General features: G+C 46.2%; 1 protein-coding gene across 3 annotated transcripts in view; it reads left to right on the top strand.

Annotated features, from left to right (window-relative positions):
* LOC138566916 (phospholipid scramblase 3-like) overlaps positions 1-18,855 on the top strand; it is a 232,029-nt gene that overhangs the window by 74,381 nt on the left and 138,793 nt on the right. The window contains exon 2 of one of the 3 annotated variants that reach the window (XM_069644655.1): positions 3,656-3,781. The exons of 1 other annotated variant lie outside the window; for it this stretch is intronic. In XM_069644655.1, coding sequence (XP_069500756.1) covers positions 3,769-3,781 — 13 coding nt within the window. In that variant the 5' untranslated portion in view covers positions 3,656-3,768. Of the gene's footprint in view, positions 1-3,620; positions 3,782-18,855 lie in introns of all 3 variants that reach the window. One more of the 3 variants, XM_069644664.1, reaches the window with a different exon arrangement.

The raw sequence follows: 18,855 nt of genomic DNA, 5'->3' as shown, positions 1-18,855 counted from the left end.
TCTGAATGAAAGTATCTGAAATGTGTGTGTGTTGATACCTAATTGATTTAGTTCTGCATAGGCTGCAAAAGCATCTAGTTTGTGCTGTAGCCCTATCTGGTTGTAGACGAGGGACGAGGTTGTCCGCATACAACATATAGTCAGAGCTGAGATTAGCCAAACTTGGGGGACAGAGGGGAGAGGGGCTGCAAATGTTCTGAAAGAGCTCAACAAGGTCTGAAAGAAAAAGGCTAAAAAGTAACGGAGCCAGGACACAGCCCTGCTTGAGACCACGCATAGTAGCAATAGATGACGAGAGTTTGCCCAGGGCATTAAGATGCACCCTAATAAAAGTATTAGAGTGTACATGAATCCCAAGCAGGTGTTCACACCCCCACTGTCTGAGTTTGGCCAAATATGAGGTCAGAGTTTAGCTGGGCATAGGAGACTTACAATCAACATCTCCTCCAACTGCATTTACACCCTGTGTTTTTCAACCTTACCACATGTCAGCTTTCACTCAATAACAAGTGTTCTATTCATTTGACAAGTGGCCTTCATATGCCTTTGACTTTTGTATACTTGGGACATTGAATTTTAGATGTAACTATGTATTTTGTTCTCTACAATGGTCATTATGCACTGCTGTGTATATAAAACTATTTAGACAGTGTGCTAAAGAAAAAATATCAGCTAAAATAAAAAAGCTGAGTTTCAAAAAAATAAGAGACTTGTGTTCATTAGCAGCTTGTGTACCATTACCAACAATGGGTGCCCCATTTTGATGGGTACCCAAAAAGGTTTAAAGCCAGTTTGCATTGAAATTGTGGTGCATATATTTTTGAATCACAGAGGGAAGGACAACCCCCTTGTTATTGAGTTTGGACCATAGGCAGGTTATATCTAAGCTATCAAATGCCATGGAGAAGTCGATACGTGCCATACGTAATCAACCTCGCCATGGCTTACTTTTTCAACAGGCCCAGAATGAAAATATTGGCGTTTGTACCTGTCCCCTTCCTGAAGCCTGTCTGCCGCGTCTCTAGTCTACCCGCACCAGATGCCCCAATCAGTCCGCTCCCTCAAAACGATGTGAGCACACATTTTTGCAGTAACATCTAAAAGCACAATGGGCTTGTAGTTCGATAGGAGCGATCGTTGACCCTTTTTGTAAATCGGTACAATGATGGAGTATGCCCAAGATTTTGGCATACTGCCTGACAAAGTTTTTTGACTAAAGATTGTGCTCAAGATGTGCGGCCACAGGTAATGGACAAGTTTTAACACTTCGTTGGACAGGCCAACAGGCTTGAGAGTTCTTACTTCGAATAATTATTGAGGTGATGTGGTCCTCTGAGCATTCCAAGCGCCACAAACCCGATGGAGGTTCCACATAGCGATTATTCTTTCCAGGGTTCCCCCTATACACTTTAGCGAAATGATCAATCCAGCCTTGTTCCCCAATAGGATTAATCAGGGCACAGGAATGCGAAGACCCAAGATTGTTGATCATTCGCCAAAAGGAGGTGACATCCTTAGAATTAACCAGCTGCAACATCTTCGATGCATCGTTCAACAGTATGTCATATTTATGAAGTCGGAGCCATTGTCTATATTTAAGCTTCAGGGCCTTACGTTGTTCAGCATCCGAAAGGGAGCCGAGGCGTAAGGCACGCCTCCAGTCCCTTTTCTTTGACTGAATTACAGGGTCATAGACATGGTTCCTTAGTATTTTTCTTCAGCGTTTAGAGCAAAGCATAAGTGTGTATATTTGATGCAAGATGTCCTATATGGGACGGGTAGCAAAACCATCGCAAGTTTGTCTGGTTGAAAAGGGTGGAGTGCCGCATAGAACTTCATACTCCCACCGTTCCAGGACAACCTAACACCTGGTCGTAGGTCTGTCTACCCTCTTGCAACGTGGCCACCTTCCTGTTACGTCTTAATGAACTCCCGACATTGACTGTGAGGGACCGCGGACGTCGGAATAGAATATCCAGGCCTTGTAAGTGGGCTCCTGAGACGAATAGACACATTCTGACCACTTGTAAACATCCAGGACATGTATGCATTCGATTTTTGGAGAACTATATCCATGATCTGGATATCCATGATCTGGATAACATCAAGGCCCTAGATTTCTGGCAGTACTGTCTAAACTCAGAGTATAGCACTGAAGCTTGCCTTGTCTAATGGCTGGAAGTGGGTGGAAAAATCTTTGATTTAGAAGCTAGAGAAGTTTTAAGCTGAAAAAGTTAAAGGTTGGAAAGATGTGACACCAGCATGATTATTGGGGGAAGATTAGGGTTTTGAATTGTGCAATAGTTGTATTTGTTTTACGTTTTTTTTTTACAGATGTATGTGTAATATGTTAAAGTATGAAATGTGAAAAGTTTGTTAAGAACCGTAACGCGTTAAATGTAAATGTAGAAATGCAGACCGGCCTAATCCGCCGTTTACCCCTAATCTTTCTGGAAAATCTCAGATCAGCAGAATCCTAAAGGTTCCCAGATATATTTACCAAGGGGTGTCGCCAGATCCAAGTATTTTTCAGAACATGTAGCATTGCACGTGGCCAGCAAAACAAAAATGTCAAGCAAGAAGCTAGAGTAATGTTCTACTCTAAAGCTACAGGGTAGCATTGGTCTCTGACCTGCGGCACTTCAGGTGAGTTGGACTGACCCTTTGTCAGCACAGTCCAGGGGGAGGGAAACACCCGAAGAGCCGCAGGTTGCACACTTTTTGTGTAGTGGGGAGGGGAGGGGGCGAAAGGGTTGGGTCGTATACCTTGCTGAATATTCCAATTGTCCACCTACAAACGATTTCTACTGCATCCAGTTTCGGGAGATGGGTATTTAGAAGTTTACCTGTAAAAAAAACAAAAAAACACGAGAACGTCTAAAGACTGTGACATTAAATAAAAATATTAAGTGGAGTTGATTGCGTTAGACGGCAATAACAGCTCCACAAACCATTGGAAGTAGCCTTAAACAAACCCCCATATACAGCAACTGGCTCCAGAAGACCACATTTCTAACTGGTCAAGAGAGAATCGCGTATTTCAGTGGATGCTAGAGTCCTTTCCCCTCCCCCCACCCGCACCCGCATCTCCCGCAACCCCCCAACCCAATTATTTTCTCTGATGAATTAGCATTGTTCTGCATTTAGTCTTGGGGTCAATGTTGTTATCGAGACATCACGTATTTTCCTGCCCCGAGATGGGTAGCTCACAAGTTAAGGACAGGTCTCTCACCGGAAGTGGCATGGCTGACTCGCAGTCAGCCCTTCATCCTTCCAAGGTCGATACACCGCGTACCCTCAAAAGGGATAATGTTAACACGTGTTACTACACCGCTTAGACTCGGGCACGAAGCACCATGTCGTCAGAACACACGTGTTTATTGTTATGAGGGACTTCCGTACAATTGGTGCCGTTTAAGTTAATCGGGAGGACTATCACTCCCAGAATGAAAGCCACGCATGGAGTCGTCTGACTGTTGCACACACACCCGTAATGCACTCAATCCTTACGCGCTCATGGCCTGGGGTGGCGCGCTTTCCGTGCACTGAGCCGTGCTGTGTGCATTATTTTCTGCTCTGCCACGCCTTTCGTAAACTGTCTTTTCTGTCTTGTTATTCAGGTTTCCTACATGACTACATCCTTTATACTTATCAGGTTTTCTGCCGACCACCTGACCCTTCTGGAGAAGAAGGCGCTGTGTTCACCGCCCCTACCCACTCCAGAAAGCGCGCCTGGGCGAGCGCAGAGGCGGCGAGGGACACGGCGAGATGTCGGCCCCAGGTGAGCCTGGCACCAGGGGCAGGGGGGCTCCGCCTTGGGGGGCGGGAGGGGCAGTCGCGCTTTCAGAGCAAAGACCTGGTCCTACACAGTGCACACCATGCGCCGAACTGGCTCAATGCCTGTAAATGAAACGTGGTGCTATTACTCACTGTAGTAGTAGTACACATTGTCTTAACTATTCTAGCGTGCCAGCCAGGCGGCGTCTGGATTTTAACCTGTGCCCCCCCTAGCTTACACACAGAGCTATAAACAGAGCTCCCGAGCCGGCTAAGCGTTATTGGGGTTCTCTATTACTCCACCATGCACTCTTAAAGCATTGCGCTTGGAGGACAGCACTGACCCTGTGTTGTATTGCTGATGCCTGGGCCATTGCACAGTCACTGCATACCATAACAGTGTCGGTGTCTGTGGAGAATCACCATTGCCCACCCCTCACACAATTGGCCGATATAGATTGCCTTGCTCAGTCACACTGTCCATCTTTTGTATTGTAACGCATTGCCATGCTTGGGCCACTGCGTACAATAACCATATATCAGTTCATGCTGAGAGACAACCACCATTGCCCACCCCTCACACAATTGGCCGATATAGATTGCCTTGCACAGTCGCACTGTCCTTCTTATGTATTGTAACGCATTGCCATGCTTGGGCCACTGCGTACAATAACCATCTATCAGTTCTTGCTGAGAGACAACAACCATTGCCCACCCCTCACACACTTGGATGATATTGATTGCCTTGCACAGTCACACTGTCCTTCTTTTGTATTGTAAGGGATTGCCATGCCTGGGCAACTGCATATAATAACCATCTATCACTATATGCTGAAAGACCACCACCATTGCCCACCCCTCACACACTTGGCCGACATAGATTGCCTTTCACAGTCACACTGTCCTTCTTTTGTATTGTAAGGGATTGCCATGCCTGGGCAACTGCATACAATAACCATCTATTACTATATGCTGAAAGACCACCACCATTGCCCACCCCTCACACATTTGGCCGACATAGATTGCCTCTCACAGTCACACTGTCCTTCTTTTGTATTGTAACGCATTGCCATGGCTGGGCAACAGCTTACAATAACCATCTTATCAGTTCATGCTGAGAGACAACCACCATTGCCCACCCCTCACACACTTGGCCGATTCAGTTTTCCTGTATGGATCACATAGAACACATTCTCCCCTCCCCAAGCTTCGGAGAGATTATTTTAGGGTATGTTCAAGGTGCTCACAAATGCTGCCGGGTGGTATAAGAGGCCTGGGGTATGAAGTCCTTCAAAGCGTGACGGGCTACTTTCACTTCCCAAAGTCAAGTACTTGCACTCCCTCCACACCTTCTCCCACACTATCCACCAGTGCCTGAAATAGAAATAGAGGAGCCCAGGTGCATTCCCACAGTACCTCCTTACTGTTGGGAAGGGCCGATACTCCTCCATTAAAGAGTTGGCTTCCTGCTTTCAAATAAGAGAAGTACAGGCACTCAAGACTCCAGACCTTTTTAAACCCCTGCTGTAAACCAAGGTCAGCTTTTCACATTTACTGGCAATCCCAGCTCCTCACACTGTCCACCATTGTCATCATCTTCCACTATCCAGCGGGGTCAGCTTTTCCTAATGCCCACCAAACTTTTAACACTTCACACTACCCTCCAACCATAGTTGTTCACATTGGCCACAGACCTCTCACTTCCTTTCAGTTCCAGCTCCTAACAATGCTTCCTATACCCAGCTCCTCGCACAGACTAACAGCAGCTCCCACAATACCCACCATTTCTGCCCACTGCCCACCAGTGCTAGCTCCTAACATTGCCCAGTAGTGTGTCAACTACCCACGTTGTCCACGAGTACCACCTGCACATGCAGCCCACTAATCATGCTCCTCACACTGCTCACCAATGCAGTTTAGAATATTTTTCACCAACAGAACCTCTACCCCCCCACCAGTACCACCCTCTCACACTGACCACCAATCATAGTTGCTTACACTGCCCACAAAGGAGCAGATCCTCGTACCTCCAGTAAGTTGAAGCTTCTAACGGTGCGACACACTAGCTTGTCACACTGCAAAGCAGAAGCTCCACATAATGGCCACCAGTATTAGTGTAGGGATACTCCCCAGCGATCGGGCCGAGAAATACAGCCCACTAGGGAAAAAGACTAGGAGCACCCTTTTTCGCAAAAGACGAAAAGGAAAAGTGACAGGGTATTATCCACCGCCATGGTGCTCTCACATCCTCCGTACAAGATTCAGGTTATAAACACAAAAATCATCACTCATGCACTCAATATACAGTATTAATCCCCCACCCTCAATGGCTACCGCCTATATACATGCTAATAATTACATATAGCCCTTTCTTTAATTGGTTCCGTAGTCTTTTCTTCCATCCTCACCTTACGTGGGTAACGCCTCGTTCATATTGAAATGCTACAAAGCAATTGTTTAAATTCAACCGGAACTACTCTACCTTCGATCCTAACCACGTGGCATGCGCCTCGCTATCAACATAAACTCAGCAAGCAACTTCAAGGTCAGCCTGGTCCTTATGAGCAACGCAGCCCTTTTCTCATCCCAGACTCGTCGGCGCCCCCATCATGCTTTCCCCATTGTATGGGCATCATTCTTAGCTCTCCCTGGCACAAAGTTAGATCATGTTGTTCCTCACGTTCCCCTTTATCAGTTCTCCTCCCCAAGAGTAAACCTAATGTCTCACTAATCAATCCAACTTACGAAGGATTTAGGACACATTTCCCTGCACATCTGGTAGTTCAAATAGAATGACTGTCATTCTGGGGGGAACTAGTGTCTTAAATCTCAGTTCATGTTTTGGCAACCCGAGACCTCTGTCTCGCTCCCAGGAGTATGAGCTTTGTGCTGGGCCGCAACCCTTCACCTATTCAGCAGCACACGTTTCTGCCTAATTCGTTCAATGGACTAATTGATGTGGGTGTATTGCCGCGACTGGGATTCGGAATGTGATGGTCAAGTGAGGTACGAGGCCTTGTTATTCTGTGTCTTCAAAAACGGCATGCAAGGATTCAGACCTACTCTTAAACGCAACACTATTGTACGTTATAATTATTATGTGTATGTGTGTCTAGATTGCAAGAGGCATGTCAGCGCTTGTAGGAGAAGATCTACTGGACTGTGGAAAGGTACACCAAGCTGGGAACCAGAGTGCGCCCCTCACCCCCTTTCTGTCAAATGTTTTTGGGAGTCCCAGGCTCCAGCGGTGGCAGCACCGGTGTGACACATGCCCATACTCAGGAGAGCCACACTGCTGGTTTCTCCCCCTCCCCCCTATTGGGTATTTACACTGTGTAATTGGAGGGTGAGTTGGTTCCTGGCTACTTGAATTGACTACAGCAAAGAATTCCCTGAGGCCTTAATTGGTACTAACCATGAACACCTGAACAGACTGCCTCCCTGAAGATAGCAAGATGCATGATAGCGCTTGGAGGAAATGTACTGGCCTGTGGAAAGGTACACCAAGCTAGGAACCAGAGTGTGCCCCCCACCCCCTTTCTGTCAAAAAAATATATATATATATATATATTTTATTTTTTCCTGAGGCTTGTGTGTCTGCTTAGATCACATGCTCTGCATAGGCTGACATCTAGTGGTAACCGCAGAGTATTACATTTTGGTTTTTGAAACTCGAAAAGGGACGTTAACAGGCGTACCAGTAATACTATCCCTAGTGTGACGTCCACTGTACCCATGGTCTTTCACACTTCGAGGTCCCTCAAGTAGTTTTTTTCCAGCATCGTATTCGGACGCACACCACAGAGCTCCTTCTTGGCTAACACCATTACTTAGAAAAAGTTTAAAGTTAGACTTTCTTTCTGTCCTTTTGACATCTGTACACTGCAAGATCTCAGCAACGGCCTTCGAGGACAAGACCACCCGTCGACGACAATGACTCCCCTCTCAACAAACTTTGTCTGCGGCCCTGTATAGTAGGGAGAGCGGGGTGAGTTTCATATTCCATCTCACTTAGAGGATGCATATTCCCCTGTACTTCCTTGTATTCCGCCAGGCTGCCATCTTTATACTTTATGAAAAATACACTTTTAAAATGCTGTCCTTCCTGTAACAAGGAAGTCTCCCGGGAAGGATTCACACAGAGCATGTAAACTTTGCCTCCCTAGTGTGAGAAACCTGAAGGTGTCTCACCCGCTAATCACTGGGGATCTGTCGTCCAGGTGGCCAGGACATGGCCATCGCTATTGGATCCAGTTCCTGGGGATGGACCAGTGGGAGGATCACCTGGGCAAGGGGTCTTCGGGGAGTGGAAGTGGGTCAATGAGGGTTGAGACGCGGTATCCGCTTCCCTGTAACACCTTCTCCCCATCCTACCCTGTAGGATATTTAGAAGCTCTACCCCCCCTATTCCCGCACAAACACTTTCTTACAGTGTAACACACAACAGACTAACACAAGAGTCGTTTACCTGACATGTCCCAACGCATGAGTCAGGCAGAGTCAGGCAATTGACAATAATCATACACACTTGACGGCCTTTTACCTTCCCCACAGGGATAAAAGGCGGAGCACGAAAGCACACTTTGAGCAATGCCGAAAGCATGAGCAGACAGCTACACTGAACCGGCAGTACAAATGGAGGAGAAAGGCGGTGAGACCTGGAAGGATGACGAAGGGGCAATTTCTCTTACCCTTTTCCACTCGGACCCGAAAAGCCTCCGAAAGGGAAATCATAAGCCCGGGAGTTACCGCTGGCGTGCGGAGCAGCAGATGTCAATGGTACACGGGGGCCTCCTGCATTGATAATGCAGGCGGAGAGGCAAGCTAGCTACCGTGGTACTATCGACTCCAGAGAACAAAAAAGCTAACGGTTCAGCACAGCCAGTGAGTCGGAGGAAACTGATAGAAAACCGAACTGTGTTGAGCCCAAGGTTGCAAGTGGGAATATTTTTGAACACAAGGAATTTACAAGAAGAAGAACTTGTGTGTATGTTTGTACTTTTAAAGAAAGCCCAGTTGAGGTCCAGGTGCAGAGGGGTTTGATGCCACGTGGGTGCTCATTTGACCGGGACCTATTTTGAAACTACAAGAACCAGAAGGCCCTAGGAAAGGGTGGCGTGAGGCGTCATGGTAGTCCTACAAGGGTCACGTCAAATCCCTTGTACAGTCGAAAGTCTCTGACCCGTTGCCAGAGGAAAGCTAGGGGAAGGGAACGCTGCTTTCCACTACGATTGTGAACTGTGGTAATTGGTAAATGTGAACCTGAGAGAGGGATGCCGAAAGAAAGCTAGGAGTAAGAAACCCCGCTTTCTGGTGAAATTGTGCAATACATGAACTGCTAATACATGAATTCCTAATACATGTATTTAACACAGTTCATGTATTTGGAATACATGAACTGTGTTAAAGAGAGGTCGTAGTGAACCCAACGGAGTGAGGCCCAAATTGTGAGGAGTATCCGGGGCCGGCTGGGGCGAAGAACTATTGCCGAGGTGCAAGATCACAGAGCGAACTCTTGTTTGTCTTTTGTGAAACACCACAGGCTTTCTAAGGCAAGATACTTTTGCAAGCATGAGACTTGGCCTCTGAAGGTTTTTGTTATCGTTGAACAGAACTGTGAACCTTGTGTTGACGAGGCCAAGGAGTGTGCTGTGCTCACAAGTCCCACCTTGTCCCATGCTTCAAACGGGGGGAAAGGAGACCCAGCCTCACCATCCTGACTTATCATTCGGAGAACATTTCTTTTCTGGTGAATAATATCTGTAATTTAGTAGTAGGGATTGGCAATAGGTTTTTTAGTATAGGTCCTTTTTATTTGACAAGACGCCACTAGGACTTGAGTGGAAGGAGAGGATATTTTAACCACCCCCTCCCCTATTCCTGCACTTCCTGGGTAGGCCTAGTGGCGACTGCTTTGGCCCCAGAGCACTCGTGCGGGAATGCCCCTGGAATTGCGACCCCCTCCTTGTGATGTCCCTCATATCAGTACAGAATCAGAGATGGATAAGAATCCATTTTGTAAGACACCGACTCCATTTTGTAATGTTGGGACAATTGTGTGATTCCAGTGCAAGCCTGCAGCTCTCCCAGCCAGGCACGCAGAGTGAGCAAGTACCTCCCCCCACCCCACTTTCTCCTCCTCTTTGCCGTCTCTGCAGTAGTTCGATTCCCATGAGAAGACTGTCTGTGAGAATGCAACAAAATCTACACTGTATCTTCTGCCTTCCATCTTAATTCACTGGCCCAGATACAGCTCTGAGCAGGGGCCAATGCAGAAGCCATTTGCCTCTATAAATCCGCCCAACACCCCCACAGACCCTGCCATAGAAACATGATGCCCCCAAATAAAGTCAACAGCCGAGAACGACCCTCGTGGTCGGCTTTGATCTTGTATTATTGTAACACACATAGAGCAAATATATCTCTTGTAAAATGAATCATGTAAATCTAATGCGGGCCAACGTGCATATAAGTAACTAACATAATATGTATGAATAACCAGGATTCCCCATGTTAAACCTTAACGATGAACGTATGATGTACATTAGTGTGGGACACAAGCATGCTCATGGAGATAATGCATAATTAATATGACCTTGTACACACCGGCACAGTGTCTCATGACTATTAATACATACGTTTAAGTGTAAATATGTGTGTAATAGCGTGTGAGAATAATATAGTGGCTAGTCCTTCCTTGTAAACCATGATCTCTGTCAAAGGTGCGCGCATAGGCCACAAGTTACGAATTGGTTTGTTTCCTTATATATGCAAAAGATGAACATTGAACCGAGCATGCGTTTTTCTTGAACTCTGTCGTCTTTTTGTTATGGCAAGAAGGTCGAGCTAAGTGTAGACAATAGTACGGTTTAACCTAGTTTGATTCAAGTGTAAGGCAGCAAGCCACATGTAAAAAGCTGAAATGTACAATTGTGTTCTAAACAGTCCTATCACATGGTGTAACAAGAAACTAACTCGCAGGGAAGCTTCAACTCTCCCATGCCATCAGGGTGTCCAAAAGATCAGCAAAAGAGTTAATGATGTTTGGACGCACAATTATTGGACCCCCACTATGAAATGTATATCCTCAATGATATGTGCCTTCTGTGACCCAGTCATTGCAGTAGTATATCCAGAATCTCCTTTGGTGTTACCAGGTGACACCCCAGGCCCTACAATGACCCCAAGAACTCTACCCCTTAGTCGGTATATCCTGGATTGTCTAAACAAATCATGTACAGCACTTAACAGATGACGCCTGATCTATGACCAGCACTAAATAATGTACCTTTGAACTATATTTTGCAAGTATTAAGATACAGGTCTCCGAGATCACCGGACAAACAAAATATGGGAGTGTGTGGCCACAAGGGCAAATGTCACATGGTCTGGGCATGAGAAGCAACAAGAGTGTCTCCACAGCATACCGATCCAATGAACCCAGCTGACCGAATGACCCGGGACACTGCGTCATCTCACCACGTGCCTTCAAGCCAATTAAACTCCTCTGGCCCTATGGCCCCTATAGGTGACCACTCTTAGTGTCCAATCCCGATTCTCTTTGTGCCCCTTAGGCCTTCCCCTTATTGATGATGCTTTTCGTGTATATAACTAAATTGTAACATGTTTTCTGCAGAGCGCTCTCGGCGTGAGTAGAGTAGATTCTGCTTGCCCTATTTTAGAAGCTTTCGTTACCTCCAGCACTTGGTCTTGGTCTCATTCCCTTTTGGGATGTCATTATTGACTCCGTTGGGAGGTTTAATTGTATTTTTTGGGGGTCTCTCACTTACGGACTGCATTATTATTATTTGATGGTCATAGCTTGCACCCATCTTAGATTTAGGTTTAGCTTGGGCGTTTATCTCACCCAATACACCCTTGAACCTTGTGCTGGAGTTCATGATTTACTTAATCTCATCGAAATGCGTGGTTGCGCTTCTCCTAGCTTTCTCTTGGAAATGGGTCAGAGACTTTTGATTGTACAAGAGATTTGACGTGATCCATGTAGGACCACTCTGACACCTCATGCCACCCTTTCCTAGGGCTTTGTGGTACTTGCATTTTCAACACACAACAAAGGGGCCAGCGAGAGTCCTTCGAATGAGTACTCCTGCTGCGCCTGATCACTCTGCAGCTGGCCCATCTCTGGGCTTTCCCAAAAGTTCAAACACACACAAGTAGTTTGTTCCCAAGTTCCTTGCGTTAATATAATGTTTCTACTTGCAACCTTGGGCTCAACACAGTTTGGTTTGCTATCAGCTTCCTCCTACTCACCAGCTGTGCTGAACCTATTGGCTTGTCCTGCTTCTGGAGTCAAGGACAGTACCACGGTAGCCGGCATGCCTCCCTGCCTGCGCTGTAAATGCAGGAGGCCCCTTTGCACCGTTGACATCTGTTACTCCGCACACCAGCTGTAAATCCCGGTCTTATGATTCTCCTTTCGGAGGCTTTGTGGGTCTGAGTTGAAAAGGTCACTGGCAGTTCCCCCTTTGTCCCTCCAGGTCTCGCCGCCTTTCTCCTCCGTTTGAACTGCTAGTCCGGTGTAGCTGTTTCCATGTGTGTTCGGCCTTGCTCGACGTGTGCTCTCGTGCTCCTCCTTTTATCCCTGTGAGGAAGGTAAATGGCCATCAGGTGTGTGTGGTTATTGTCAACTGCCTGACTCTGCCTGACCCGTGTGTTGGGAAATGTCAGTTAAACAGCTCTGGCGTTAGTCCGTTGTCTGACACAGTGTAAGAAAGTGTTTGTGTTGGAAAGAGGGCTGTGGGGTAGAGCTTATATCCTACAGGGTAGGATGGGAAAAAGGTGTTACAAGGAAGGGTGTACCGCGTGTTAACCTTGGGTGCCCACTGCCACTCCCCAAAGACCCATTTTACTGGTCCACCCCCAGGAACTGGATCCAGTAGTGATGGCAGTGTCCTGGATACCTGAATGACGGATCTCCGGGGACTAGCGGGTGAGACACCTTTAGGTTTCTCACATTACGCATTCAAAAATTTTCAGACCAGCCCCATCGGACCCTTTATACATTAGGGGGCAGCTAAAACCCGACTGTCTAGTAGTCACCACCAAAAGAAAGAGCGCAGGAACAAACACCCTTAGCCTCTGCCAAAGCCCATCTCAACAAGGCGAGTAAGAAAATCTACACCAGGGGCAGGAAAGTAGCTTCCTCGGCTGCCTATCAAGTAACAGTAGCTAACAGAACGCTATCATACAGCTATAATTACCACAAGTGGGATGAGGTCGCACAACAAAGAAATTCGGTTCCAGAGCCCCTAAAGAGACTGATCTTATACACTATTGCTGAAGGGAGACAAGTAGCCGGCTGCATTCTCAAAAATAACTTAGATGCAGCAGATAATGCGGAGTGCTTTGTGGAAGAAGGTACACTCATGAAATGCCATGCATGGCTTTGTCAATTGAGTTTCAAATTGAAGACCCAGGCTACCCTTTTAAACATGCCCATCGAGCCCTATGCATTATTTTGCAAAGCGGTCGAGGACACACTAAAAAGTGCAAAGGAGGAATATGACACTCTCAAATCCCTGGGACAACTTGCCAACAAATCCTTTTGGCAGAGAGGAGGTTCAAACGCACTCCGGTTTAGATGACAGACCTCCCAGCGGTCCTCCAATTAAAACCAGGGAGGGCAGAGGTCACCCTGGGGTTCTTCACAAGGGCAGTCCTCCCAACAGTATTTTCAAAGAGGCTAAAGAAGGTCCAGAAGTAGGGGCAGATCCTCCTCCTCAAGAGGGGGCTCCACCACTCCTAAGCAATGAACAACCGCTACAGGTTCCCTCCCATGCCTCTCCATTATGAGGTCATATTTCTCACCTTACCCACGCATGTGAGGGGATCATGTCTGACAACTGGGTACTTTCCACCGTGGCAGGGGCTATTGCATAGAGCTAATACAAACACCAACCAACCACCCGCCAAGACAAAGACAAACTACACAGGAAGAACGCATCCTGTTAGAAGAAGTCAAAGCACTGCTACTAAAGGACGCCAAAGAAATTGGCCCGGCGAACCAGGTCAACAAGGGTATTTATTCAATGTACTTCCTTGTATCAAAAAAAGAGCGAACAATGAGCCATGTCCTAGACCTGCACCCTCAAACACCTATGTCAAGCCACAAAAATTCTGCATGACAACGCTACAGAAAGTAATCCCACTGCTAAAACAGGGGGACTACATGGCAACCGTGGAAATTAAAGATGCATACTTTAATATTTAAATGTTCCCAGCGCACAGAAGATTCCTGCGTTTCAAAATAGCGAACCAACACTACCGATTCAAGGTGCTACCCTTCGGCATAGCCTCTGCTCCAAGAGTAATCACCAAGGTACTAGCGGTAGTGGCAGCACACCTACGCAGAGAATCAATCCCAGTGTACCCTTATCTGGATGACTGGCTGATAACAGGGGAATATCCCCACATTTACAAGAGAAATACCCAGAGAACAATTCATCATCTGTTCCAATTGGGATTCTCAGTCAACAAGAAAAAATTAGATTGCGTTCCAAGCAAGACAAAACAGTTCTAAGGAGCTGTCATAAAGACAGAAGAGGGTCTAGTCTTGCCATCAAACGAGAGTGCAACACATACTGCTGCAAATACCTCATTATCTAGCCGTTAGGCAAATAACTGTACGCAAACCAATGTGCTTGCTCTGGATGATGGCTTCATGCATTTACCTGGTCCCGCAAGCACGGTTGCGCATTCGCCCAATCCAAGAATGGTTAGCGAAACGATGGTCTCAGGCAAGCGTCATTGGTTGTCTCGCTAAACCTAGTTCAAACGTTATGCTGGTGGACACAGGAAAATCTATTAAAGGAAAAACCTTTTCACAACCCTACAGTCCAAGCGATTGTCACTACAGACACATATCTCACCAGGGTGGGGTGGGAGACCATTACCTTCTCAACGCAGCGCATGGCCTGTGGACCCATATCACAGCCCAAAATCACATAAACCTTTAAGAGCTACTAGCAGTGCTCAAAGCCCTACAAGATTTCCAAGTGCATCTGTCAGGCCAAAGAGTACAAATCCTCACGGACAGCACCACTGCCATGTTTTACATAAACAAGCAGGGAGTCTCACACTCTCAAAGTATGTCCAGGCTACCACAAAAAATGTAGAAGTGGGCATTTAAGCGGAAGATGTTCCTAGTGTCACATTAAGCAGAGGGCCTCTACCCAAAGAGCATGAGTGGCAGCTCAGCAGTAACATCTCAGATTATATTTTCTCCCTCTGGGGCTATCCTCCCTTCGCAACAAGCCAAAACACACAATGCCCAGACTTTGCATCCAGGTTTCCCGAACCCAGATCCAAGGAGAAAGCCCTGTGCATCCCCCACTACTGAGCAGGATACTGAACAAAATGCACCAGAAACAAGTGACTCTAATCCTGGTTGCTCCTATGTGGGTGAGACAACCTTGGTTTCCACATGTGCAACCTGCCGAGGTGCGATCCAATCAAATCCTGTGCCCCTCCAACATGCTCACCAAACATGAGGGGATATCATTATACCAACATGCTAAATCCATGAACTTGGCAGCTTGGCTCCTGAAATTACAGAGTATGGCCATTTAAAACAACATCAAAGGTGTATGGAAATCCTCAAGGAGGCACGCACACCAAACACTGTTATTTTATCAAATAGAAAAGATTTGTAATATGGTGGCAGTCAAAAAAGGTAAACCCGATCGAATGTACGCCATCACACATTCTTCATTACATGCTCCACTTACTAGACTCTGGTCTAGTATACAACCCCATCAAGGTTCACCTAGCGGCTCTATCTGCTTACACCACTTCTCAAAGCAAGGTGTCCTGGTGGAAAGTTCCTGTCATTAGGGCATTCATGGAAGGACTAAAAAGGCTCTACAACATTGTACTCACAAAGCTCAGAGAACCCCCCCTTTTAGCCTATGCACAAGTCCAGCCTTAAACAGCTAACATATAAAATGGCTTTTCTAGTGGCCATCACCTCCATAAGAAGAGTCAGGGAACTACAGGCTTGGTCAGTGTGAAATCCTTTCTTTGTTATCCACAAAGACAAGTTGGTACTAAGAACACACCCTAGGGTTTCACCTAAATTCATTTCAACCAATCCATTGAACTACCTGCTTTCTTTCAAAACCCTTCAAGCTCAGCTGAGAAAAACCGCCATACACTAGATGTAAGGAGGGGGCGGTTCTTTACTATGTAAACCAAAAAAAACCGCTATGAAAAACAGACCAAATGTTTGTCTCCATAGCACCTGGCAGAGAAGGTGATCACGTTTCAAAAACAACATCTCCAAATGGATAGTGAAATACATACAGATCTGCTACTCTCTATCAAACAAAACTCTGCTTTTCACACCAGGAGCTTACTCTACCAGGGGTACAGGAGCTACCTTGGCTTTAATTGCAAATGTCATGCTGGATGCCATTTGCAAAGCAGCTACATGGAGCTCTATAAATACTTTTACTCAGCAATACTGCATTGACACACATTTTAAAGTAGATTCGCAGGTGCGACAAGCGGTGCTAAAATATCTTTTTGCAGCGGTACCTTCTCATAACTCACCACCTTCTCCAGACACTGCTCGCTAACCAATGCATAGCATGTGATTTTAGCAGATCCACAAGCCTCAGAAGGGATACAGTACTCACTTTAATTGTATTTCTGATGCTGGTATCTGCTTAGATTCACATGAGCCCACCCTTGCTCCCTTGTGGAGTAGAAGGTGCATAGATGTTTTCTGGCTTAGCTACTTTATTACATCTGTACTCGCACTACACTTCATGCTACCTCATGTCAGAAACAAAACAATCTGGGGGACCTCGACAAGTGAAGCACTATGGGTACAGTAGACGTAACACTAGGAATATTATTACTGGCACGCACTGTCGACGTCCCTTTTCGAGTTTCGAGAAAAAAAATGTATTACTCCGCGGCTACCACTAGATGTAGATTTACTCTCCATGTTTCAGTATATTCTTCACAATCTAAATCGTCTAGGAGGGACTGCGTTCTGGATATGCATCCCAGCACTAGCCCCTAACATTGTCCAGTATTGTATCAACTACCCATTTTGTCCACGATTACCAACTTCACACGCAGCCCTCACTTTGCTCATCACCACCAACATCTCACACGAGCCACTAGGGTCAACTTCCTAAACTAGAGTTAAGAAACCTGTCAATCTGGACCCTCTAGTAGGGCTAGGGTGGGAAAGAGGGTCCAGTTCTGTACTTGGTAATGGATTTCTTGATGCTTGATGATGGCATAGTAAGCGTGTGGGGACGTAATAACTGAAAGATAAAGTTCGGAAATATAGAACTATGACTTGTAATATAAAGTGGTCGGTCTTTTATTGCACAACCTTAGTGGGTTCATGACATTAAGGCCGGTAAGGGAGAAGTGAGGGGCAAAATGCTTGATGTTTACTGCAGACCGGAAGAACCCAATCTCTATATGCTGGTATGCTTCTATTTCAGCTGTGGTGCGGGTATTTAGAAGTGTGCCTTGACCTGGGGAGGGGCATAAGGGGTAGCAGGGTTTTTTGTGAAGAGGGAAAAGGTAGAGGAAAGAGCATTGCTAGCAATCATTTAGTGGGTGGGGTAGCAGCACCGTGCAGAAGCAGATAGATGAGATATTGGACAAGTCTAAGGGTTTTGGAAATCTGAATTCACTGTATTGACAAGTCGGCGACCAAGACCGTGGTTCCTTCAAATAGGAGTGCTGCCCGTCACATCCATGAGTCAGTCACTGCTGCTATGCTTTACCAGGGAAAGTCAATGATGCAACGGACCCTGTTAAGGTGGCCTCAGAAATGTACAATTTACCATCACACATATTCAGCCCCTGGGCCGGTGGGCAGTCAAAGAGTAACAGATGGGGACTTTTTTAATTAGAGGAACATAAATATTTTCCCAGAATTGGCCCGAGCAAGCCAGTGCAGCAAGTGACCCTGAACTATAGAGTGGGGTTCACAGGGATTCTCCCCCTGAATATTTACATAATAAGGAATTGAAAAGGGCTGTAATGTGCACCACCTGTGTACAAATAAATGATTGGTTACAAATGCCATATGTAATATTTGCAATCATTTTTGAAGGGGAATATCTTTAAAAGTCCAATAGATGCAAAGTCACCAACGGGTGTCTGTCCAATAATCGCTAGGTAGAATCCTGGTGCACGGAATCATTTTCAAAACTGGAGGTTAATGTCTGGCAGCTTTAGAAATAACCATACGTATATTAATGTAAATCTCACCCCCACACACAGTTCTTTTATTTAGGTCTCAGTTGCATACAGAGCAAGTTCTTGTAAAGGAGAAGAAGACCCACCGGGGCCATCACCCAGGTAGCTCTCTCGACTGTCACTGCTGGAACACAGCGGTAGGGACCTTCTATCATAGGCATTCACTCCAACACTCTGCCATCACACAAACAGACATTCCATACACAAGAGAAGGGAAGGCGAGACACTACACACATTTATGGCATTCCTCTGGGCAGCCCCCCAGACCACCATTTTGGCCTATCCTGCCATTTCAGAAGAGGAAAGACCATATGCAAATAAAAACGGACAGTCCAGCCCAAACAAATAGTTCATAGCCCTTCTGCACGAGACCACAAGCATCCCGAGACATATTTTATTCTCCCCTTGTCTTGTCTTTGAGGTTTAGCTTTGGACATCTGTACATGGCAAGCTTGTGACTCGCATCCGGGCCTACCCGTACCACTTGAGGTGACATGACCAAAATTGAAGGATGATTGCTGGAAGGTTTTTGATTAATAATAACCCTGGCCCTGCATTGGGCACTCGTCCGTACCATATATTTCTGTCTGCCATACGGTTACAGAAGGAGAAAGACCATATGCAAATCAGGCTTGCTCCCTTTTCCAACAGGGGTGGTCCATCCCAATCAAGAACAAGCACAAGATCAGTTAAAGATCAACATGAATTTATAGCTCGCCACAATTTTTCGATGCTCCGGGCTACTTCATCTTTGCCAGGTCTTCCGCTCGTTCAGTTTGTTTGGGTTCACGGTACATATTGTGACAAATTTGAGACTCTCATCTC

The sequence above is a fragment of the Ambystoma mexicanum genome, chromosome 1p, assembly GCF_040938575.1.
Source record: "Ambystoma mexicanum isolate Mex_15411 chromosome 1p, UKY_AmexF1_1, whole genome shotgun sequence".
Classification (NCBI taxonomy): Eukaryota; Metazoa; Chordata; class Amphibia; order Caudata; family Ambystomatidae; genus Ambystoma; species Ambystoma mexicanum.
The sequence above is the reverse complement of the archived record's forward strand: the minus strand, read 5'-3'. Positions and strand labels throughout refer to the sequence as shown.